Source organism: Anopheles nili, chromosome 2 (assembly GCF_943737925.1).
Source record: "Anopheles nili chromosome 2, idAnoNiliSN_F5_01, whole genome shotgun sequence".
Taxonomy (NCBI): domain Eukaryota; kingdom Metazoa; phylum Arthropoda; class Insecta; order Diptera; family Culicidae; genus Anopheles; species Anopheles nili.
The window spans coordinates 65,323,762-65,349,204 of record NC_071291.1 but is presented as its reverse complement, the minus strand read 5'-3'; the positions used below and the strand labels follow the sequence as shown (position 1 = coordinate 65,349,204).

At 43.3% G+C, this 25,443-nt stretch overlaps 3 protein-coding genes across 3 annotated transcripts; 2 read left to right on the top strand and 1 right to left on the bottom strand.

Moving 5' to 3' along the window:
• Window positions 1-868: 868 nt before the first annotated feature.
• On the bottom strand, window positions 869-9,752 carry LOC128720115 (calcium-transporting ATPase type 2C member 1). Its single transcript, XM_053813761.1, has 8 exons — window positions 9,527-9,752; window positions 9,293-9,449; window positions 8,958-9,225; window positions 8,635-8,872; window positions 7,111-7,926; window positions 3,239-3,554; window positions 2,717-3,167; window positions 869-2,636 (listed from the first exon to the last, which is right to left on the bottom strand). Exons 1-8 carry the CDS (start codon window positions 9,735-9,737, stop codon window positions 2,391-2,393), a joined length of 2,703 nt encoding a protein of 900 aa, XP_053669736.1. The 5' UTR covers window positions 9,738-9,752; the 3' UTR covers window positions 869-2,390.
• LOC128720129 (mantle protein-like) lies at window positions 4,042-4,765 on the top strand. The gene is made up of 2 exons (XM_053813774.1): window positions 4,042-4,050; window positions 4,124-4,765. Exons 1-2 carry the CDS (start codon window positions 4,042-4,044, stop codon window positions 4,763-4,765), a joined length of 651 nt encoding a protein of 216 aa, XP_053669749.1.
• On the top strand, window positions 6,315-7,093 carry LOC128720130 (mantle protein-like). The gene is made up of 2 exons (XM_053813775.1): window positions 6,315-6,352; window positions 6,427-7,093. The coding sequence occupies exons 1-2, from the start codon at window positions 6,344-6,346 to the stop codon at window positions 6,991-6,993; spliced, it is 576 nt and encodes a 191-aa protein (XP_053669750.1). The 5' UTR covers window positions 6,315-6,343; the 3' UTR covers window positions 6,994-7,093.
• Window positions 9,753-25,443: the final 15,691 nt, after the last annotated feature.

The following is a 25,443-nucleotide window of genomic DNA, read 5'->3' as shown; positions in this document are numbered from 1 at the left end:
TTAGCATTCCGACAATAATAAACCACATAACCACTCAACGTTCGGGCGGTTTGATGGTGTAAGTGAAAATTTGAAATTCGCATACCCAACTCGATTATTAGTTTTCCATAACCAGATGCGGAAGAGCCCATCGGTTGGCATTTCGCATACCATTTGCTGTACGCATCGATTATCCCAAAATGTTACATAAAGCATACCACACGTCTGCATCCGTATGACAATTATTCGAAGTTGCTAGCCCACTCAAAGCACACATTCCATTCGACGCTCGAGTTGGAAAACCATCAAGACTGTGCTAGGTTACTGTTATATCACATTATTACTTAGAGTTATTTCATACCACCGTAGCGAGTAATGTATAGAGCGATAGGAAATAATTAGGAAAACTGGTGCCGAGTGCCTTTGCTAGCTTTCCAGGTTAATTCGGTGTTAAGATCGTTCAAACTTACTCACCAGTTTCTCCGTATATTGTCGCTTCACGTGTTCACGGTTTTTGCTTAGAAGCTCAAAACAAAAAACCCTGCACTTCCGTTTCCTCTGCTGCATGGCTGTGGAACAAACATATTCCAGCTTATTTCCCTTAGGAATCCCGGTCTGTTGGGTACGGTAGTTACTCTCTGCAGCTTAAATTCAAATAATTTGCAAATAAATAAATATAAAAATATTATAAATTGATAAAAAATGTACAGAAAAAATCATACTCATAAAAACAAACGACGAACAAAGAAAAGAGGTAAATATTAGTAAAACAAACATGTGTGAAATAAAAGAACAGTAAACTAAATTCTTTGGACCAGCAAACGAAATAGACAAACGATGAAACAAATAAAACTACACACAAAATAAACCAAAAACCATATTTCCATGTGATAATTTATCTTTATAGTACCGTTTTGTGTCAGTGAATGCACAGCCACCAAGCGCTCCTCTTTTGTTTAGCTGCAATCTGCGCCACCGTAGTTCTTTCCACGGACTGCACGTTTCAAATAATTGAAAAGTTTTATCCTTCTTCCTTTTGCTAAATAATACTTAAACGAACAATAGCTTACTAATAAACCTGATTGTGTACCGTTCATTCTTATCGCTCGTTACTGCTTCCTCGAGTTTACTTCATTCCAGTCATATTTTTCCGTCCTACTTACTAGCCTTAAACTGTGTCCACTCATTCTCACGCACAATTTGATAAATATAATCTAAGGATGAAGAGAAACCGCAAACGACCGCGTTGACAGCGGAGTCAAGTAGTTGAAAACAAAACGGAAACGTTCATCTTAATTTAAGCTAGTTTAACAAAAAGGCACACACAATAGTTCCTACATACAGCGAGATTGTTTGAGCATAAGTTTAAGCCTGACGTAAAGAATTTTCACTTTTTCCAACCCCAGACGATTGAGTGGAGGTCAAACTAAAAAAACGAAAAGTTTAAGTCATAAAACCAGTGCATTGGTACTGAGTCCCTCTGATAACACGTAATGTATCTTGACACGTGAACAATGAGGTTATAATAGATGTGTTCTATGTGTTCATTGAATGTTCTTTTTGTGAGAATGTTCCGTAATACGGTTAGGTAGGATTGCGTATCTTTTAAGCGCACGGCTCGGTAATTTCTTGTATAACCGGATATTACTAGCAAAACTGTGTCGACAAGCTATGTACCCCATGTAGTATAGCTTTTTCTCGGTTTGTTCCCATTGCTTCTTTACTTCTATAATAGCCTTACTGAAGTTCTCCTCCTTGATTTAGTTTCATATTTTCCCCCTTGTTCCAAACACGCACCGGAGTTTAAATTGGGTACTATCTATAAATCAATCCAATAGAATGGTCAGTCAATAGATGTTAAGATTTAGATTAGGATACCGTGCAGTGGCGGGATTGCCGGAACATGGCATCTACTTCGGTAGTGCGGTAGTTGGGATTCGGTTGTTCGCTTAGTTTGGAATTTTGTTTCATGTATCTCAGTGTTTTTCCCGCTTATGATAATGATTCAAGTTCCGATCCATAAATGGAAAAAAATAAAGTTTACAAGCTCTCCTCGTCTAGATTCCTGCCCTCACGTCGTGAGAAATTTGTCGTCGATCGTCATTCGTCGTCGTTCTGTGTACCTGCTGTCGTCTATTGGTTATTATCTTCGGTGGTAGTGGTGGTGTTGTTACTCAGTAGTAGCAGCCGCAACCGCAACCGAAAATCCTTCCGAAACGAAAGGCGCGAGAGATGGTCTCAGCTGCTATCCGGATGATCCGGTGATGGTAATCGAACGATGCGTAAGGGTCATACGATCATCCAACATTCGGTGGCCGCTCGCTCTCTCGGTCGATTACAGTTTTTCGATTTATTTTGTCCTTCACTGTTTAGTCCTTGTGCAATCTTCCAGCATCTTTGGGAGCTGTTTGTCATACGAAGTCGAGCTCGGGGCGCTTGCGGTACATTCGTCGCTCCATGGTGCGCTCGAACCACTTCTTTAGCTCGGACACGATGAAGACGCTCGACGTGAGCGACACGAGAAAGAGTAGATCCATTGCCGAGAGGGCCTCCGTTTGGAACACCATCTGCAGCGGGGGGAAATAGATGACCAGCAGCTGGCCAAGCAGCGAAAACGCGACCGCTAGCAGGAACATCCGATTTGTGAAAAGACCAATCTGCAATCATAAAACATATTGTATTAATTTTAAGGCGATACTCTTACATTAATATGACAATCAATTGCTAATAAACGAACCTGAAATACACTCTTCGTTTGCGATCGACAGCTCAATGCGTTCCACATGTCGAATATCACGAAACAGGTAAAAGTCATGGTCGTGTCGCGGCTGGTTACTCCCGTTCCGTCGGCCATCTCACGCTGGAACACCCAGAGCGTACCAAGAATAATAATGCCAGCTGACAGAAGCACGTTGATGATGAGTGATTTCGAGATCATTGGTTGCTTAACGTTGCGTGGTTTCTGTTTCAGCACATCTTGATCGACCGGCTCGACACCGAGAGATTGGGCTGGTGGTCCATCCATGATGATGTTAATCCATAGAATTTGCATCGCATTCAGTGGGTTTGAAATACCCATCAACGTAGACAGCGCGATCAGTGAGAGGGCCGCTATAGACGTACTCAGCTGGAAACGCACAAAGTTTCGAATGTTCCAAAAGATGCCCTTGCCCTCCTCGATTGCAGCACTGGAAAAACGTTTGAAAACACCTTAACCTAAGCATTGCTATAGTTGCGAATTAGCGTAACGAGAGCTTACATGATCGTGTGGAAGTCATCATCTACCAGGATCATGTCGGCAGCTTCCTTGCACACATCGGTTCCGTTCTTGCCCATTGCGATACCAATATCGGCGCGTTTCAATGCCACACCATCGTTTACACCATCGCCCGTCATGCCTACGATGTGGCCGTTCTGCTGGAGGGCCTTAACAATCGCAAGCTTATGCTTCGGAGTGACACGATAGAACACGCTGACTGTGTTGATCATCTTTTCCAACTGCATCTCGTTCATCTGGTCGATATCGTGACCGGACATGGCCTGCATATGTACGATGTCTAGTCCAATTTTAGCAGCTGTAAATGAATAAAAAAATTAAAAATTTACAAAGAAATCGAGACATTTTTATGATGTAATATTAATGATACAAAATTGATGAGGAATTAAAGGTTCGATAATTTGGCAGGATATATAACAAAGACCTTAATTTGTACAAAATAGATCAATAATTGAATACGTTACATTAAGAAAAAATCCAGAAAAATAAAACTATTGATTTTAAAGTAGTATATATGGAATTTAGTAATAGTTGAGGTTTAGTAATAAGAAAAGCATAATTTTCCCATTATTTAAGAAGAGTTAAAGAAGTAGAATGGCTTTTGAAAACCGCTACTCTTTTCTCGCTCTACCGAAAAGGTGAAGAAGCAAAAGGTCAGTGAAAGTTGGGTACGGTTAATACCAGTTCGGCATAACCTGGGACGGAACCGAGGGTCAGTATAAAAGCAGCCAGCAAGCCCACAGCAGTACATCATTCGTAAAGCAGTCGTCGAATCGATAAGCAAGATGAAACTTGTAAGTACCATCAACTATGAGCAACTAAGGATCGAATTCTGTACTAAATTTATGTCCTTGTCTCTTCCTTTAGTTACTGGTCGTTTGCACGATAGCGGCAGTGCTTGATGCGCTGGCAGCTACGAAAGACATCTCACTTCCGGTATTAGTGCCAGTGCCAACGATCAAGAAGGTCCCGATTGCCATTCCAAAGATCGAACACACTAAAGGAGAAATTATCAAGCATGTGCCGCAAGCGATCATTAAGCGCGTGCCTGTCGAAAAGCACGTCGAAGTGGAGCAGGTGGTTGAGGTGGTGAAGCAGGTCCCGGTGACAAAGGAGATCGTCGTCGAACGCCCAGTGGAAGTGATCCGCGAGGTGCCAATCGAGAAAGTAGTCATCGAGAAGGTCGAGGTGCCGTACGAAGTGATCAAACACGTGGAAAAGATCAAGCACATCCCGGTAGAGAAGCACATCGAGATCATCAAGGAGGTCGAGGAGATCCGCGAGGTGCCATACAAGCGGTATGTCTTCAACAAGAAGCCCTTCCCGGTGCCATACAACGAGCCAGAGGAAGTTCAGGTACCCTACACGGTTCCGGCTCCAGTTCCGGAAGTTGTCGCGGTCGAACCCGAAGTCCCGGTTGTGTCACTAAAGGATAAGCTCCACAACCTGCTACCGAACGCCGCTAACTACGATCCGGTGGGATTTTTCAAGAAAATCGTAAATCATTGATGTGACCGACTGGTGAATGCATTACTATCAAAGCATATATTCAATAAAATATTTATTTCACTAAAAGAAATTATGGATGTGTAGTTGATGATTGTCCCTAATTAAATAGTTAAGTTTGAAAATCTTACATTGTAAACTAAATTGAAAGAATTCTCACAACTTCATTATTTGGTATTGGAAATACTGGTTATTTATTAACGCTATCGTCCAATTTGAATTGCACTTCAAGCCAACGGAATTTCAAGCCAAAGCAATCAATATACACTACTTCTAGTAGTGATTTATTATTATTACTAAGTATTGAGCATACGAAATTTAAAAAATATTCGCGCGTATAAATGAATCGTGCAATAATATTCCTTTTATCAGCTATTGATATGATAAAAGGAAAAATATATGGGTGACAAAAGGGTGTGTATATATGTTATTTATATTACTATTACATCAATTTGACGAAGGATATCAAAATTACAAATAAATTAAAAATTAGTTTAGTAATTTATTTGAATTGATGTTCAATTTATGCATAAATTTCTAACAGACGGATAAATGAGATGTTGAGAGTTTCCATTCCATAAATAAATGACATTCATTTCGCTAATTCCGGAACTATGTGATGAAATGATAAATTGTATTAGCTGAACCATGAAACAACATGTTTTTGAAATACGTGTTGCGTACCGTTCAATATTCGACTAAATTAAGTGATGCAGTGATTTGTTATATTAAAATGTATTAACATATGAATTAAAAAATATATGCTTAGTTATGATAGTCGAAACTTAGAATAAACGGATTTTCAAAAATTTATAAATGCTATGAATCACATGAAGATATTTTAGTGCAACGGTAAGTTGTAATGAAAACTTACGAAAAATAAAGCATCATATGGGTGATGCATAATTAAAGTATCGATGTATATAAAAAAAATTGAAATGAATTCTTTGGACGAATGAAACAAAGTTAGTAGTACAAATGTAAGGTTCATTGATACTATTCAACTTCATTAATTCATTTATACCATACATCACAGAACCAAAACACACATTATACTGAACGTATACAATTTTCAAATGACTAGTTCATTTAAAACGAATATAAACGGGCATAATATAGGCATGAACCACATATATAATGTAAAGCTCGTTTACGAAAACTTTACCCATCGTAAAAAAGTAGATAGATTACTGGACAATACCTAATCAATCTAAACCTAATATTTCTCTTTGCAAGAGATAATAAATAGTTGAAGATGTTAAATTGTGTTTGTCTGAATCTTAAGCTCAATCAAATCACAATCAAATAAAACCAAAAGAAAACCTCTACTTTCTAACCATTTCTCGTTCTGGAGGTTTGCAAAGTGTCTTGTTAAGTAACGCTTAAGGCACATTCCTTTTCACATACCGATCACATAAGCAACTGGCAGGCACAAAGGGTGTGCTTACCAATGGCGCCAAACTGCGACAGGTAGGAGACAAGTATAAAAGCATATGACGGTCGGTACCGTAGCTTATTATCAGTGCAACACTCAAAGAAGATACATCAATTCGAGCACAAAGTCAGCAAACAAAACGCACCATGAAACAGGTACGTTGGCAGTGGACAACAAACGCCACTAAGAAAGTAATCTGTACAATAATCATTCATCCAATCACTTGCAGGTATTTTGTCTCGCCATGCTGGCGTTACTGAGCGCATCGCAGACCCAGGCAAAGATTATCAAAGTGGAGGTTCCGGTTCCGGTGCCGATTCCCGTGCCGGAGATTCAACACATCGAGAAGCGCGTATCTACCGTGAAGGAAGTTAAGGTCCCGTACATCCAGGAGGTTCCTGAGGAGCACGTCGTGACGCACGTCAAAGAAGTCCCGGTAGTGAAAGAGGTGCCGGTCGTGAACGAGATCACAGTGTACCGCGATGTGGAGATCATTAAAGAGGTGCCGGTGGAAAAGGTGGTGCATCGACGTGTTGAAGTTCCGGTGGAGGTAGTGCGCGAAGTCGAGCTCTTGCGGGAAGTGCCGGTGATCAAGGAAATTCCCCACGTGAAGGTGGTTAAAGTGATCAAGGAAGTGCCCGTTGAGGAGATCGTAGTGAAGGATCTGCCCGTTGCGGAGCCATACCCGGTAAAGGTACCGATCCATGTGCCCGTGCCAGTGCAGGCGCAGGAGTTGCACCTGACCAAGCTGAACAAGTTCCCGCATCTGCACGGTCTCAAGGCAATGCTGGGTTAACCGAACAGAAACGTCCGCGCGTTAGACGTTATTCCATAAAAAAACTCTCTCCTTCAATCCATGTAATATTCATGCTAATAAAAAGAAAAACCTAACTTATTCAACCAAAATACCTACCAATGGCCATGGCTGTTTCTTGCGAGTCTCCGGTAACCATCTTAACGAGCACACCGCTCGAGCGCAGCATTTCGATTGATTCGCGTACCAGCGGTCTCGGCGGGTCGGTTATACCGACAAGCCCGAGATACACGAGATCCTGGAAGGACGATCCGCGCGCAATTGCAAGCACGCGCAAACCCTTGCGTCCGATCTCGTACGCTTCCTGCAGGAATTCCGCTTCGTTCTGCTTGCTGAGCGTGATCGGCTGCCCACCGTACCAGAACTTCGTGCACTGGGGCAACACCATCTCGATGGCGCCCTTCACGAAGTAGATCTCTTCCTTGGTGTTGGTGTACTTTGGCACCGCTTTCACGGCCATCATCTTCTGCTCGGAGCTAAACGGGTACTCCTGGATGCGCAGAAAGTTGTCGGCAGCCGAGTACTGGCCGTTTTTCATAGCCGCCGCCAGCAGCGCACCCTCGGTCGGTTGTCCGAGTAACGTGTCATTTTGGATGATCGCATTGTTGCACACAACGCCCGCTTCCAGCAGCTGGTTGATGCTCGTCTTCGCATTGTCCATGCTGTTGCAGTCCCGGATGTGGATTTCGCCGTTGTCATTATAGCCGGCGCCGGTCACGTCCGCCATGTAACCGTCGGACGTTATGATGACGGTTACGGTCATTTCGTTTTTCGTGATCGTACCGGTTTTGTCCGAGCAAATGACGGTGACGCACCCGAGCGTCTCGACAGTCGGTAGCTTCTTTACGATGCAGTGGCGCTTGGCCATACGCATCACTCCCAGGGCTAGTGTGACTGTCACGACTATTGGGAGACCTGTAACGACGAGGAAAGATTAAAGTTAATTTGTAAGATATATTTCCAACAAGCTATTTTACAATTTTTGTACCAGTTTTTGTTTGTTCTAAATCAATTCCAAGTTTAAGAAATATGTTTTAGTACAGAAAAGATATTTATGAAAGTGCTTCTTTTTGTTGAGGTTCGAGAGATAGAAACGAATCTGTTGGTGTAAGCATTAATTTACATTACATCGAGTTACACTCGAGTCCATTGAATTACATTAGAAAACCGTTTCATGTCAAAAACAATATCAGTCGATAGAAGCAAAGGCAGTGTAATTTATTATCCGAACGCCTCGAAAGTAAAATCAAATCGCGCTCGAATATTGGCAAGCTACCAAAAACATGCTTTGGCACATACTGGGCACACAAACAACGCATGACTCATCAGTGCCTCGGTTTGAGCGAACCACCCAGCCGGGTATGGTTCTACACCCGCGGTTTGATTTATCGTAATGCCGAAAGTGATTTCGAAGGAGCAACTATAATAAATGCGTTGTTCCACTACCCTTGGTACTAGTTGGCAAGCGAAATTTCCGTAATTCGTTTGCACCATTTATTACCGGGCAAATAAGAAAACCCGCCAAAGCGCGTTGTGGGAGGTTTGAAGCCGAAGGATAACCGCTTACAAGGCTACGGAAGCTACAAAAAAACGATATTCCGCTTGAGTGCTTTTAGCACGTACCCTCTGGAATGGCGGCCACGGCCAAGCTGACGCTGATGGTGAACATCTCGACCAGCGGTTTGGCCTGTATCCAACCAAGCAGCATGATGGCGCCGATGATACAGAAGGAGTAGAAGCTCAGCTGCGCGCCAAGAATGTCCATCGATTTTTGCATTGGCGTTTTCGGTGCCTCCTCAGCTTGCATCATCTTGAAGACCTCCCCGAATTCGCTGTTTTCGGCCGTACTAACTACGATACCCTGTGAATCCATCGGAAAAGAAGCGTATTGCATTAAAACCACTTTCCTCCTGCTAGCACCAGGACTTGTGTTGTTGTTGTCGTACCTTTCCATTACCGCACCTAACTAGCGTGCCCATGAAGGCAATGTTTTTCATGCTGGCGTGATTCTTGGTGTTGTTGGCGTTCAGCACCACCTCGACGCTTTTGCGCGCCGGTTCCGTTTCACCGGTAAAGCTCGACTCGTCGATCGACAAATCGAACGCCTCGAAGATGCGAATGTCGGCCGGCACGCGGTCACCCACGTTCAGGTAAACGATATCGCCCGGCACAAGGTTTCTGGCCAGGAACGTCTCTAGCCTTCCTTCTCGTAGGCTGCAAAAAAAAATGTATCCTTTTAGGTACACGCCAGGATGTCTGTTGCCGATTGCTCGCTGCTCACCAGTGACATTCCGGTGGTACAAGCTTCTTGAGCTCTTCGAGACTCTTTTCCGAGCGGTACTCCTGGATGAATGCCACCGTCACGACGATTATGATCGCTATGGTGATGCTGATCGCGTCATCGAACTGTCTCATGCAGGCACTCACGAGGGCGGACCCTGATGAAAACACACAAAAAAAATACGTTCACGATTAAATTGTGAAACCAGCCTTCCAGAGTTACTCTTTTTCTTACCCAGCAGCAGAAGAATGAGAGGGTTTTTGAACTGCTGCACATATTTCATCCAGGGTGGCTCATCGTCCAGCGCGTTGAGCTCGTTGTAGCCGACGATCTTCGAGCGGCTGTTGGCCTCTGACCATCGCAGCCCAGTCCGGACGTCGACTCGAAGCCGAGCTGCAACCTCCTGCGCCGAGTAGGCCGAAGACTCGGCCGTCGACAGGAGCATATCCTTTTCCGCGTCCGTCTCGTTGGTGTTATCTCCGCCAGTGCCACCAACACCGCCGCCGCCGCCGCCTCCGCCACCGGTGTCAATGGCACCACTCTAGTTTACCGAGGAATTGGAATTTAGGCGAATGATTAATATTTTGCGGAATAATACTGGCATAAATTAATAAAAAAAAAAGAAAACCATGCGCTTTTTTGTTGCGTTTTGGATACAGCCCGGAGAAACACGATTAGTAGGCCATTCGGTCATTCGGAAAGAAGAGGACAATGCATCACACAAAAATTCAACGGCCGAAGATGGATTGCAGGGATTCATTTCAGAGGAATTGGTTAGATCATAACCCAAAAAAAGAACTTCTAAAAATTATTTATTACAGTGAAAATTTCTTCCATGACGTTGGTCCCTTTTTTCTAAAGCAACTCAGTGGTGTGAAACATTTAATCGGTCTCAGAGGATTTAATTTTGTTCCAAAAACCCTCACTGAAAACAAAAAGGACAATCTACGCCAGAGCTATCGAAACGAAGCGGAATCCCCAGCGGGCAATATAAAGCAAATGATTGCAGCTATTTTACAGCTCTCGGCGCCTTTGAAAGCTACTGCAGGGATATTATTCTAATTCTACCCCCATCTGGACAACTGAAATCAATCTTTACTGGTAATAAATCTTAAGAACTTTAGGAATCGTAAATAACATAAAAAATGAATCTTTTCAAACTGATAAGGAACAAAGCCCAACTTAGCTGGAAATAAAATTGATACAAGATAATTGCATAAAACATTTGATAAGGTTACTTACTAGATTTCCGCAAATTCGTGCGTCATGACCATACGAAGATTGTATATTATTTATCAACGATTTATCCATACTTTTACTTTGCTCTATGATATGATAATGATATGTTTTAAATTAAGTAGTGGTAACAACTTTTATTTACAAACGAGATCATCGTTTTGGGCGTGTATTTTCATAGCTCACAGAATGCGAAGTGTAGGATGGATCTTGCGACCCGAGCTTCGTGATTCCAGAAACTAAAATAAGCTAATCTGTCCCGTTGTTGAACTTAGTTCCGTTCGAGGACAGTAGTAGTTCTGGGATTTGTTTCACTTGGGAGGTGTTACAAGAAAGTTTATCCACCAGGCGCTTGTTTAAATTACGTGCAATTACTCTGAAAATTGGCCGAAAACTGTTCGTCTCAACCTTCCGAAGCAGCCAGCAATACTCGGTAAAACTGGTAGAACTCAACGACACCATAAAGAAAAGTTGTCCCACACCAAACAAGAGGACTTGTTGAAAACCCGATAAGACATGATTCGGCATTAAAAAGTGGGCTTCCATCTACCGTATTTTCCCCGCCCATTCAGATTATAATCCCATCGTGTATGTAGTAGCATTCCTTTTCCGGAGATCACGGTGTGTGCTTTCTCTTTTCGCACGTATCTGCACATGCACTGCGCGACTGCGGTGAAAAACTTGCACATAAAAACTTTCTCCCTTATCCGGTGCTCGTATGCAGCCCTCGGGAAAGGATTCTGAGAACGAACGGCTTGTTTTGTTACACGGGCGAATTCTTCACTATCTCAGAATGATGAATTTTGCAGTTTGCCGTCGCTGGAAAAAGCACCCATCGGGAGAGCGGGATAGAGAGAATGAGCTGGAAGGAGAGACCTTTTATCACATTCAACATGCGAAGTAGCAGGTTCAGTAACTCGTCCATCCACATGGGAAGAAAGGAAACCATTTGCAGTGGAAGAGCGAAGTAAATACATGCCGCAGAGAGGTGTGGGATTTATTTTCTTCCCGACGTTACGACGTTTCGAATGCTAACCTGAACTTCCGGCACACCCGTATTTTAAGCTCCTGGCAAATGGCGAGGATAGCATAGGGAAGCGGTTATGCTTCTTCCGTTACCTGGGAAGCAGTTTGACGCAAAATATGCGCCGTAACGACCATTCTGCCGACAAGCGACAAAGATGGATGTGTCAAATGCACACATTCCGCGAAAGCGTTTGGAAATAAGATGCGTCATTATCGGTGATGCAATATTGCATAGTTGCTTGTGGTGTTTTTCCAGAAGCATTCCAGGAGCATTTTCTTCAGCTCAAATATTATACCTAGCATTGACTAATACAATTGAGTAAAAATAATACACGATAATTTATAAACTATTTTTGTAGTTAACTTATTCTTCGTTCAAGCCCTAATAACAAACACGTAAAATAAATTAACGTTGCCTTATTCGAACGCTTTCGTGCGCTCGGGTAGCACTCGAATGCCTGGTGCCAGCACCAGGTGGGCAAAGATACAAATGACTCTCCGCTAATGGATGCTGGGGAGCAGAATGGTCCCGCACGTCACGGTCCGACGGTGATCCGACACGGTAGCTTAAGATGCCAAACAAACATAAATTAGCTCTCGTGCTGAGGGGCACGTATACGCATAGGTATAGCGCTAATGAGCAGGATATTTGTAGGTCGTTTAATTCCTTACGGATGAGTTAAACAGTTTATCAAGGGTGGGAGTGAAATGTATGGCATAAATACGGTCAATTATTGCCAACTGAGCAAAATAGCAACGAACAGAAAGTATTTTGTTGTCATGTAGTTTTTTTGTTATCATACCGAGACACCTTATCAATAAACTATTAAACATTAACACTATTAAACAAATAAGCTCTTTAATTAAATAACATCATGAGCCTTTATCAATTTTATAATCTTTACACAAATGAATCGTCGAATAAAATGCGCTACTCCAAGTAAGTTAATTAAAATACAGTTTTAAAGTAGAAGAGCCATTGATTTTTTTGCAAATTGATTGCGATGTTGAAGTGTATGCGCCCATAAAATTACCAAACAACCAAATTACAACTTATTGTTACCCGTTGCAGACAAAAGGGCACAGCTAACAGACACTTATCAGCAAATCACTCACTCAAGAGCCCTAGAATCGATTGTTCCAATCGGTGGCGTGGCTCGATGGCCCGTCCCGTACGGTTCGACGTGAATTAATTTGCATACTTTTGCACCTCCTAACGTCGTTTGCACCACAATGGCAATCGAATGGCAAAGGCGTCATACAATCGGTTCCGTTCATCACCTTTCGCGTGTCGTACGGAACGATTTCACAGCGCATGGCGGTGGCAATCTACTTTTTCCAATCTGTGCCATTCCCTGGTGCAAACTTATAAGCCCCACGTTGGGGGAAAATCCAAACCCAATTGTAGAAGGTTGTTGTTTCGTTCCTCTTTTTTTTTCTTGCATCCTTTTACCCATCTCGCCCGTTTCGCTTACTGGAGGATTTATTTATTTATTTTTTTGCATCTTTCGCTTCCCGTACCTTAATCAGAATGAAAATTTCCAACAAGAAGCCCTTTTGGCACCATCCTCCATCCACTGGTGCGGTATCAGCGTTCGATTGCTTTTTTTTTTCATATCTAAGCCCCAACCACGACCAGGCGCCTCCATCGCAAAGGGCGGTAGACATCAACAGGCTTTCGAGCTCGTGAAGGTGCACCACAATTTACGATGAGAAGAAAAAAAACAACAACACCCACACACAAACAGCAACGCGAACTAAAAAACGCTTCATTCTGCACTCGATCCTGCAAGCTCAAAAGGGTGAGTAACCGTAAGCGCGAGAGTGTGAGTTTAGCATATTTGAGCCTTCCACAAGGGCCACCCACCAAAACGGGGGCTTTATTTTTATTTTCCTACCGATAATCCGGTTTTTTTTGCGAAAGAAAAGCGCGAGACGCGGGTTTGCCAGCGACCGGCTAGGTGGTGGTAATGAAATATTTATAATTTAATCCTCCGCGCGCCTTTTCATATCATCGGGCCACTTTCGTGCTTTCACTCTCTAGCGTGAGGCACGGGCAAAGCATGGGTTCACTGGGGCCACGAAGGACTAAAGCGCTAGGCAGGAAAGTCGTTACACGTCTCTTGGCGAGAAGCGTCCATACGGGCACCATAGTCGTTTTGTGGCGTCGGAAGCGATAACGACTCGTTTGCCGACCGGAGGGCGAACAAACTGAAAGATTCACCACCGAACCCGTCGTACCGTCCCGGATTGGTGGGACATTTGCAAGCCGGCAACACCACAATGGTGCTTTGTTTGAGGTCCGTTTTGGAGGCTGCACCACAAGCAACAGGAGAGTGTAAGCACGGACGGGCACGGGGAATATAATTGAAGTTGAAAGAGCACTGGAAGCTCCCGGTCCTACTCGATGCACACCAGATGGGGAACACTAATACCAATGAAGCTCAGCAAAAAGAGGAGAAAAACACCCCGACTCGTTCATTTTCATCTGTAGTGGTGCATCGGATAATAAAGTAAACATCACCGGGGTGCGAAAAGATTGTGGGTGGAGGTTTCCTAACCCGTGACAATGCTCGTGAGTGCTTAGATAAGGCATGGCAGGTTATATTCGGCACGGTATGATTCCACCGAAAGCACAACTTTTCACCGGAAGCCGGCATAAAGGGTCCACTCTCTCTCTCTCTCTCACACTCGCTAGCATCCGGGGTCTACACCCGCATGACCTCCCGGTGAACGTACGAGCAGAAGCTCCTAGCGAACTTTTAACCAAACCAGAAGGCCGAAGCTAAATGAATTAAAGCTGCTCCCGCCGCATCGCTCGACAGGAGGTCACGCGGTTGGAAAATGATCTCCTCGCCTAGTGTGTGTGCCCACAGGCGGTAGTGAAGTTCGAGTGAAAATATTGCCTGATTGTTTGTTGTTGTTGCGTCCCGGATGGACTGCTCTTTGCTTTGCTTTATTTTAACACGGCTGCTCATCTCACACCAGCTCGGGGATAGTTCGTTTGCATAATTGATAAACTCAATGGGCTTCCATCTCGAACGTTCCGTGTCCCTTTGGGCCGCAAGGTATGCCGAACATTTCGCCCGTGAGGGAAAAAGGGGGCGGGTTTCCTCGGTTGAGATGAATTTTTCCCACCGGGCCCGGTTGCGTGAACCGGCCCAGTTGGCATTTTTCCAGCGATCTTCGGTGATGGGAATGCCGAGAAGCCGGTTCAACCGTGCATGAAGCTTTCCTTCGGTTCGCAATAGCGAACGGGCAGGCCGGCCGGTAGACGAAAATTAAGTGATAAAAGGCATAAAGGTCGAATTTACTGCGCGTAAAATGGCCTCAGAGCTCAGGCATTTGAACACACAAAAAAAAAAATATATCTAAAAACGGAAGCATCAACAACGTTGTGCTGCATACCAACAGGTGTGAGAGCGCATTAAAATCCTTTCTCCATCGCTTTGACACTCCATACCGAATTTATAGCACCATCGCGCTTTATCTCTCCTTTTTCTTTACCGGTAAAGGCTGGCTGGCATCACAATATACTCGGTATGCGCATTAGCAATCGCATAAACATCAGCCACATTCTGCGCCGCTCGTTCTCTAAATAGTGGCACGAAACTAGTGAAGTAATAAATCATAAATGTTTAACAGCCGCATTCAGTTACGCTCGCGTTGCGTTTGCTTTTTTTGTTCGCTCTCTCGATCATATCGAGCAAAGTTCCTATTTGGTGTGGAGTGTTTCAGGAGCAACGATGCTACCGAGAAAACCCACGACACTGCGACAAGACTCCAGTCCAGTAATGATTTAATTGGATGCAAAAAAAAGAAAATCAATGCTTCGTTGAACGAATCGATGCTTTGATAAACTTTTCCTGGAATGCCCGGCGGAATTACTGATCGCTCAATTTAACGGTTTATAAACGGGTTTTGATTGTGTAGCGCAGCGGAAAGTGCGTGTTGTTCTTGAAATCTGATATGATTTGCTACGATAAACGATAACATTCTGGGAATTCTTCAGAAAATATGTGAACAACAGTGATAGTAAAAGTTTTTATGTTGTATCAATTTCAACAGTGCTTCTTATTGAATACAACTATGTCAAAAATGGTAAAGCACAAACAAAAATGTCTTATGCAAGACTATGAAATATTAATAGATTTTGTATTTAACTAGAATTAGTTTAAAATAAACTTTTTTTTATCAATGCTAAAGATACAATTACACAAAACCAACCGTAAGCTGCAACATTGGTAAATTTATGACAAACTTAATAGCAATTTCAATGTTTCGAAATTAGCATCCACAAAAGTTATATAACATTTTGGCGTACACGATGTTTACTCCCCCCGTCTGGTAGCTCACAAAAATGGAAATGCGTTCACACGGCTGCGGTCAGGACCTGTTTGCTACCCAAAAAGGCGAGAATGATGCACGAGTGGGCGGCTCCCAACACTCCCGTAACGCTCAACCGAAAAGGTCCTGGACCACCCGTTTAATTACGGCACAAGGCCACACGCAAACCGTTTTCGCAAACACACGCACCACCCCCGAAGCAGGACCCCATTTTCCACCCACCGATCCCGAGAGCCGCATCAGTGTGCCGCATTTGGGTACATTTTCTTCGTTTACGCTTCTCGCTGGCAGTGAACCGTATGGCCACCTTCATCATCGGTGAGGCTGGTTGCTTAAGTGGGCACGAAAACAATTCTCACCCGTGCAACCCGTGGGGGTGTGGGTGGCCGGTCCTGGGAAAGGACAAAGTTTTATCTCGCCGACCGACCCGGGCGGGACAAAATTGGCGTGTAGTCGGTACCCGCTTTTCCCTACGCGTTTTTGGAGGGTGTCCTTTTCCTCGATTTGGGTCGAGAGCTTGGCCGGCGATCAATGTGGGTTTGGCTGGGTTTTGCTGCTTTTGACCACCGTGTCCGTTGCGGCCGTGGTCCTATGTAAACCGTACAACAAAACCGTCAACAGATGCGCTGAGGCGCATCGCGGTGTAGATTAGATGATTTTAAAGCAAACCCCACTCGGGATTTAACACATCACGGTCCTTTCACGAACGGCGTAAGGGACATTACGCTGAGACTGATTGGGAAACAATATTTTGGAAATGTTCAAAAAAAAACCCCTTGATGGATATACAATGTACGCTGACAAGAGGAAATTAAAATACAAAATTCATCAAAAAGGGAGCACGAATTTGGCGAAGTACACAAATAAGCAACCTTTGCCTATTCCCTAGTTGGAAGTGAAGTAAAAAGGTTGAAAAATGACGAACGAAAATAACACGACTCAGCACATTTACCACCGAGCACGTAACGTGGCTCAATTAATTTGAAACGCAACGCGAACCGCAAGCCTTCTTGCGATAACGTAGACAGTTCACGGAATGAGAAAAGTCACGCAATTAACATAATTTACCGACACACCGGTCCAGTGGCCCAGCAAGGAGCTCTTTTGCCAAACGTCCAGAAAATGTATGCAAGGAAAAAAAAACAAATAAAATAACGAAGTACTAAAGAAAACGAAAATAAGCCACAATGATTGTAGTGGGCATTTGCCGCAAAAGGACGAATGCTTCCAAGAAAGGACGAGGAAAACCTAATGGTGAAAGCGAATTAAAACAATTATCTTTTCGAAGGAGAAACCCTATCGGCTGCCGCATTTTTTTAAACCTTGATTTTCCTTTATTGGACGGTTTCATGTAGTGCAAATGAAACGAGTGATAACTAGGCATGATGATCTTTCGCAAGACAAGGTGAAAAAAAACAAGTAAAGTTCCCGAAAAGGATGCAAACTGACAAAGTGAAAAGGCAACTTAAAAACCTTCTCACCTTTGTTATTTATAGGAATCCATAGCATCCATAGTCTGATGTGATGTCGATAAGAAAGTAATGAGCATTTCTAAAGCATAATGCAGAGACAAAACAGGAACAAAAAAAAAGTTGGACAGAAAAAGGAGTTTGAGAAACTTTTCTCCTACGCTGATGAAGAACCGCGAAGGACCGCCCAATGCAAGCAATTGCAGACGAGCAAACAATTGATGAAACAAGCAAAACGAAAAAAAAACCCGAAACATCGCAAACGGAAATCGGTTCGCTTTTTTTGTTGTGCCCGCGAGCTAAAGGAAACGAACTGAAGAGCCATTTGCCTAACCCGGTGCGTGCTGGGAGCTTTCAGGAGTGAAAGCGCGTTCGACAAGGTACGAACAACAACGACACATCCTCGTTAGGAGTACGAGTTGTGTTTTTCGTCCTCTCACTCTTTCGCTCCGGAAGTTGTACAACTCCGGTTCTTCGCGATCAGTCTTTTGCGTTCTTTTTTTTTTGTTTTTGCCTTACGCTTCTCCTCCGGATGCCGGTGGTGAGAAAGCTCAAATCCAATTTATGTTTTTGGTTTTTGTTTCTTTTGTGTTTTGCCCCATTTTTTTTTCTTTCTCTGGTAGTAACTTTCTTCAGCCCTTCCTGGAGGAATGATTTCCCTTTCCGCTGCGATGAATAGCTTTTCACGAGCAAATAAACATTGTTAGTGCTACTGCTCCGTTATCGTTGCTGTTCCATTCGCCTTAGCAGCTGGGTTGCCATTTCGATTCCCTGCTGGCCGGGGTGCTTTGGTTGAATTTGAACGATATCATCCTCGGTAGCACTCGTTTAATCTTGCGCTGAGTCGGAATCGGCAATAAACATTAGAAGCGTTTTCTTTTTTTCCTGCAACGTCATATCCTGTTGCATTTTCTTAGGACTGCTCCGTTCACTAGCGGTGGAAATTCTTTTCGAAAGTGGAGATTTGCTTTGTCCTTCGTAAGTCCAGCAAAGCTGATTGTATTGGCAGGACAAAAGGATATAAGGAGACAAAGGTGGCGACTGATGAAGGTATTGGTTGTGGAAAAAGTTATACTGTTGCCAGGAATAAGAACTACATTTCAATGTACAGAATTTGATTTTGAATATAAACGTTGGTAATAATTAAATTAAAGTAAATGTCTTCTTATTTTAGCACACAAAAATTCGTAATGTGTTTATCGAAAATAAAATGAATACAATAAAAGAAACGATAAAAGAAAGAGCTAGAATGATGATAAGAATAAAGAACTAAGTTCTTTTGATAGCTTAAGCTTACGTCTTCTCTGATTTCCATGGATTACAGCGATTACCCTCGCACAATGCGGCTTAATGACAAAATTCATGCTTACTTTAGTACCCCTTTACATTTGCTTTATTTCCTCGTTAATCTGCAACATAAACCAGCCCCGTCATCTGCTGGAAATGAACGGAAATTCTTCCACAGACGCGCAAAGGGCATGAGAACGCAAAAAGAAAAACACAAGCAATGAGAAAATACATTTTACATCTTGTGTGCAGCAACGAAAATATATAAATAAACACAAGTCAGCCCCGTCTTGCTGTAACAGCTGATCCCGAAGCTGATGGATGTCTGGCGCTTTTTATCGCCTCGAGGAGACTTTTTGCCAGCCAGGAACGCAGCACCATTTCGTGTGGAAGAAAACGGGAGGAAGCAGTGTGCTTTTTTGTTTCACTTCCGAGCAGAAGCACTGTTTGTCAGCTCGTTAACCGACGACGTTGCGCTAATGGCGTCACGGCACAGACAGGATGCTGTGGGTGCTCCAGAGAAGCGCCGCAAACTAATGCGTTCGAGTCGGCAAACCAAACCCAAGCTGACAGCGCAAGACGCCTCAATGGTGATGGTAAATGGGCAGAAGTGAAAAATTGCAACATGAGCCGGTCTAGTGCAAGAAAAGCACCACAAGAGAAGAAAATCCTCCCATCATCAGTAGCAGCAGCAGCAACGAAGGTTTGGAGTGATCAAGGGAAAGCAACTGATTTCCATTTCCTTCGGGTTGCTTCCTTTTTTTTTGTGCCCCAGACCCGGTCGTTGGAAATGGAAAATGAAGTAATTGCAGATGTGGTTAGGAAATTAAATGCATCCACTCCATTACTAGGCAAATGGTGATTGGTTGGTGAAAGTAAGACGACCGTCTCATTATGTGGCGGATAAGTACGAAAAATTGTGTATTAGTCCGCCATAAAACCATAAGACGCCATTTTTGCTAGATCAAAACGTGCCGCAAATGAACGAGCTTGCTGCACTATTCCGGACGCAAAAATTACGTCAACAGCTTCCGGAAAGGCGCCCAAGCTGACCGAGCGGTTTAATTTCACAATTTTCAGTTTAATCCACCGCACGTGAAGATTAAGAGTGGTGTCGTGGTAATTTCACACACGATTTACAGCGCAAACGAAGCGTGGTGAGTCGATAGAAAAAACAGACTCGCAACCGCCAACTGGAACTGCTACCGTAGGACTCCCGGAAACCTGACAACCCTGGTGGAAAAGTGTGCCGGTGCTGTTTTCCCCAGGATAATCCCCCAGAAATATGAGTATACGGCTCGCTTCTATGCGCCGTGGAGTGTTAGTGTTGGGGGATGAAGAAAAAAAAACGCCACACCATTACGAATAGCTCCCGAGGGGGTTTACCAAGCAGAACCCTACCGTGCGCAATCCGAGCCAAAACGGAAAACGCATTCGGTGGCATTCGAAAGTTGTAACAATAACTCTGCGCCGTGTAGCGGAAGGATAGGAAAGTGTGCGAGCGGGATGCAGCGAATGCGAGAGGACCCGCAAAAGTCCCGGCACGAGAGCCCAGCGCACAACCCGCACGGTAGGTAAAAGATATTTTAATTAAAGTTCCGGTAGATGAAAAATGTACCTTACCCTTGTGCTTTCCGGTTTGGTTTCACAAGCGACGGTGGATTTGCGCACTTCCACAATCGGCGTTGTGAGCCACTGTCCGCGATGCTGCATGCCGATGCTACGGGGATGCGGGAAAGGACATTTCGAAGGTTCCGAATTGTTGGGCAAATATCTCAATCATCTTCCGTGGTGGAAACGGTACCGCTGTACGGAGCTGTCTTAAAGCCACGCGCTCTCTTAAACAACCACCGTGCCACGAGCAACATTTCGTGCTACATTTGATAGGATAGGATGGCCGGCCCACCCACGGATGTGCTTCTCGGTTGCCCACAAAAGTCTCGCAACTAGAGTCGAGTGTTTTGGCTTCGAAATGGGGGAGTGGAAAATCCTACATTATCCGTAACCTTGAGAGACTGTTTTGTACAGCGGCATTCCCTTTTGGCGCGCGTCCTTTTAGATCGAGATTAACCCAAAAGGTCGCACGGAAGGACGCAGCGAGCGATGGGAAAATCCTTAACGAAGGTAGACACACACGCGCAAGGGGGCCTGTCCTGCCCGTCAAAGATGCTATCCTGCGGGGACCAGCTATATTCAATGCAAGCAGAGCACACAAAACGTGTACAAACACACACACCGACTAAAATGGAGCAGCGCCTACTACTGGCACCGTTCAAGAAAACCCCTTTTCATGGCATCCTGTAGGGACTGATACCTTCCAGGCTCCGCAAGTGTCTCCTTTAATGTTTTCCCTTTTATCAGCAGAGAGAGAGACCGCGAGTGGGCTTTTTAAAGGGGCCCGCGAGTTTCGTTAAGGGGAACTGAAGAGCAACACGCGGGGGAGTGTTTTCTCGCAAATGCTGATGGATTACTGGAGGGTGTTTTTTTTTCTTTCATCTTCCTCTAGCTTTTTCCGTCATACCTGCAAAGCTGATGACTTACGGGTGGCACACGAAACAAGCTACACACGGCTTACTTTCACGCAGTGGAAGCAGAACTCTGGAAAGGTGCGGTTGCTGGGATTTTCACAGATACCTCACCGTCAGCATAATTCGGTGGCACCTTGACGCGAATGAAAACTCCCGTGCGGTGTCAACCTTCGTATGGCGGTAAATGGGACTAAGGACTACCACTCACGACGGGTTGCGGGAACCATTTCGCATCCCTTTGTATCCCATGGTTCGAGCACACCTGTTGGATTTTTCGGGCAGAGCACATAACTCATTACGCCAAGCCGGAACAGATGTCAGCATCCACGGCGAAATGGGCGTCTTTTAGGTGTCACAACTCAATTCGCACCCTAATTCGGGTGGCAGAACGAACCGGTGGTAGACGCTCCTGGCATCCTTATGTTCCACTCGAGATTGGTCTAGAAAATTATGCTTGTATGGTTCCAGCTCCAATCGAGCGAATGACAACGTACTGCTATTGATCGAAACACTTGAAACACTCCACCGTCTCTCGACCGTATTGAGGGGAGAAATTACATGCACGGTGCTCGTTTTTGTATTTGTGTATTATGTTAAGCGTTTTGGCAGAGTTCCAGCATCCATTAGCTGTTCATTTCCATCCAACTCAACATCCCCAGCATGCGCTTGATATTGAACTCGGCTACACGAGTTCGTCGGCTTCTCAGTCTTACAAGAACCTTTTTTTTTGCTAGCTAACCCCCATACAAACAACAAATGGTACTTACATCTGACGAACGCGTATGAAGACGGTTTTCAATTTGAATATTTTATAACCTCCCCGTCACTCGCATGTATACTAGACACGTTAGAAGGTTTTGAAGCGATTGTGCACCAATAAAAAAGATGTGCCAATCGAAAATGCGCTCACGGATTGCCATCCGAAATTAGATCTAAATTAAATTACATTCAAATCCTCCAACAAAGCACGCAGGCAAACCGAACATTCAGATTTATTCGTTGATGGGTACGATTCTTCGTAAAGCTGCATGATATTTAATGAAATCGGAATATTCGCGTAGCATTCTATTGACAAGAGTAAAGCCGCATCATGCTTCAAAAATGGAGCCTCATAGGCATCATGATTTTTTCAATTATAATACCAGATGGCAAACCATCATAAGGCATTGGCAGGATGAGTGACTTTCTAGGCATTTTTTTCGACATGAAAGAAATGAACATATTTTAATATGCTGCCTGTGCTCCGGACGGATTCATACCTTTTATAAAAAAAAACCTCATACGACCATGGATGGCAAAAATGTTATAATCCTGGGCTGATGAAAAAAGTCTTTCGTTTCTATCGTGACATATTCCTGGTGGATATATTTTTTTCAATCAAACGCACTGGAAAAATAAAAACGTTCGTTGAAAAGTTGTGACTGAAATTAAATCCGCCATTCAAAGAAGCACTAGAATTTAAGTCGCGTTGTTTCATCGTGAACGTTCAATGCAGTAATAACATTTTATTGCAAAGATTCGGAAAAGAAAAGGTCCAATATCCCAACAGAAATATATAGAGTCGAATTTAAAACGAAGCGCGAAAAAATATACAACAAACCCCAAAGTATTGTCAGAGGGCATAATAAACTTCGTGACTAATAAAAAGTTCGTTTAAAAAGACAGCATTTGTCGTCATTTTCGTAGTATTAAAACAATCACATCATGCTCTATTTCCTTCAGACAAATTACAAGTAATCGATTTAAAACCAACCGAAGCTCGCAATTTTCAATTAATTTTGCCACTGCAACTTCTTTCGCCATCACGATGCATGTTCGCGTGATTCTTCGTTGCATTCACCGATCCGTCGTCTTATCGCTGCAAAATAAAGACCACATATTCAGCAGCTTGACCCTAGGTCAGTTTTATGTATCAATCGGGATAGGAAATTTCGCCTATAATAATAATGTAATCGGACCGGCAGCAAGAAAAATAAATGCCTTTGATGAGGTTCATGACAGCCGGTCGCGGCTCGTGCCAACTGATTGCAATGGTTCGTGGATCGTGCGCCACGACGTTATCGATTTCCTTTGATTCCTTTTTCATGCCCGCAGTAGATCAGGTTTAAATGTTTCTTTTTTTCTCCATCCACTCCATCGTCATTCGATAGGCTGCGATTGTTCCACCGCAGAAAATGGTTCGTTTACATGAGCTGTTAGGCGTGATGCAATTGTAACCGGAACGTTACGCGACAGGTAGCTGTGCTAGTGTAACTTAAAACCAAAACGAATTCTACGTAACTAGCAAGTGAATTTCAACAAAGGAGCAACTTAATTGGCCACAAAGACCTATTGATTAATCATAGTCGTAATCAGGAAACAAAAGCCTTGATCAATTGGCAATAAATCCAATTTGTTTACCAAAAACTGATAATAGATTGATCGAAAATCAAAGAAGAATAGATGAATGAGAGATTTTTAATAATAAAATTGTTAATATGCAATATTCTGCAAATGTAAATCGGCGCTGCGAATCGTTACGTAAAATGCACAACTGTGTCCTTTTTCTTGACAGTCGACTCTCCCCGATCACGCATGCCGTAGATGATGGATGCTTCGCATTCGAACGACATTAGAACCATGCTTTGCACATCATTAAACAGCTCATGCAACCGGTGGATGAAGATTACCGACTATTTTTACAAAAGAAACTTAACGCCTCAGGCGTTTCGGGGTGTACGATGATGTAGCACAAATTCACAAACAGTAGTTCCGCTTGGGGATTGGACGCGCGTGCATTTGTAATCAACACCATGCTTGTTTCTCCGATTACAAGAGTGTACGTGGAGCAAATGGGCATCATCAAATTCGCCATTACGTCGAACAAGACAGGTTTTGGGGGGAAATCAATTAACTTGCTGTAGACATATTTTTTCAACAAAATTTCAATAGATATTCAAGTACCCATAAGGATCAAATTTCGAAGAAGTAGTCACACTTCTCGCTAATTTTTACAGAGACTTCTAGTTCATTGAATATGACATTCATTAGAAGTTATTTTCCTTTCCCTTTTGCTTTCTGTCGGTCACTTTCTCTATTTTTCTCTCACTCTCTCTCTCTCTCTTTGTTTTCCAACTGCCCATAAATCATCTGATTAAAGGCTTACAAGTTTTAATCAAACAAAAAATCTATTACTTCCACCCCTGAAAGCCCAAACAACAACGAGCATCCGAGTCGATTGTGATAAATTGAATAATTAATCGTCATGAAAGAGCTTGGAATGATTTGTTGTAGCAAATTAGTGCTTCCACAAAACTCTCTTCAACGCGCGTAGAGCCGAACCAATCAGAACGATTGACATAATGATAAGGAAAGACGAAACGATTTGGGATGACTTTGGATAACGGAAGAAGCTTTCGAAAACGTGCTTTGTTCGAGTAGCACGTTTGTCTGGAAAAGGGAGCGAACGATATTATTGAATCGTGCCGAAAATAATTAACCAAGATGCTAAGAAGGTATTATTCATCATTGGCTATAATGCATCTGACTCTTATTCGTCTAAAGATAGATTTATAAACTCCTTTGACATAAATATTAGCTTACATAGAACTTGAACTTCCAAATATGAGCAAGTACTGTAACGCAAACAAAATATTGTAAACGTCCGCTAAGAGCAGCACCAGTTCGTCTCGTTTTTTGTTAATTAATCATCCACAACTTCGAGCCATAAATTCAGCTTTCATACTCGAATCGTGACTCAGATGGGGTTCATTGCTTCCATCCATTCCCCCTGGATACTGGGCGTTGAAATAAATTAACACCGTTTTATCACCTCCGGCAAGTTTATTCCTGTAGTCTCAACCCTCGAAAAAAAGCAACAGCTTGCTTATACATTGTGCTGCTGGTACAAATTTCCATCCCGTGATCAAACTTTTCCGGCCATTACCATAGCCTTCCAAATTTCTGTTCAACACAACAGCACGATAAAAAAAAATACATGCCGCAAGCGCAAGAGAAAAAGAAAATGAAATAATCACGGGGGTTTGTGTTCGAATAACAAAATATTCTGATTCAACTTCCGTTACGTTACGTTTCGTGCTTTTATCTTTTATTGTGACTCACGCGGGTGGTTCGAAAAGCTCCACAGAATGTTGCACGTTATCGCTCCGCTTGAAGAGCGTGCAACCCTGCGTTCTATTTCCTGTCTTTAATGTTCGTTTTTTTTTCTTCCTTTTGCAACCTCTCTTTACACATACCGAGTATGAAACGGTGCGAAAAG

Excerpts from the sequence above, each read along its gene's own strand:
- LOC128720115 (XM_053813761.1), bottom strand. The coding sequence starts at position 9,737 with ATGCTCCTGTCGACGGCCGAGTCTTCGGCCTACTCGGCGCAGGAGGTT. Across the intron at positions 9,450-9,526 it reads TCTCATTCTTCTGCTGCTGG|GGTCCGCCCTCGTGAGTGCC; the intron begins GTAAGAAAAAGA and ends TGTTTTCATCAG. Across the intron at positions 9,226-9,292 it reads GTACCACCGGAATGTCACTG|CCTACGAGAAGGAAGGCTAG; the intron begins GTGAGCAGCGAG and ends TTTTTTTTGCAG.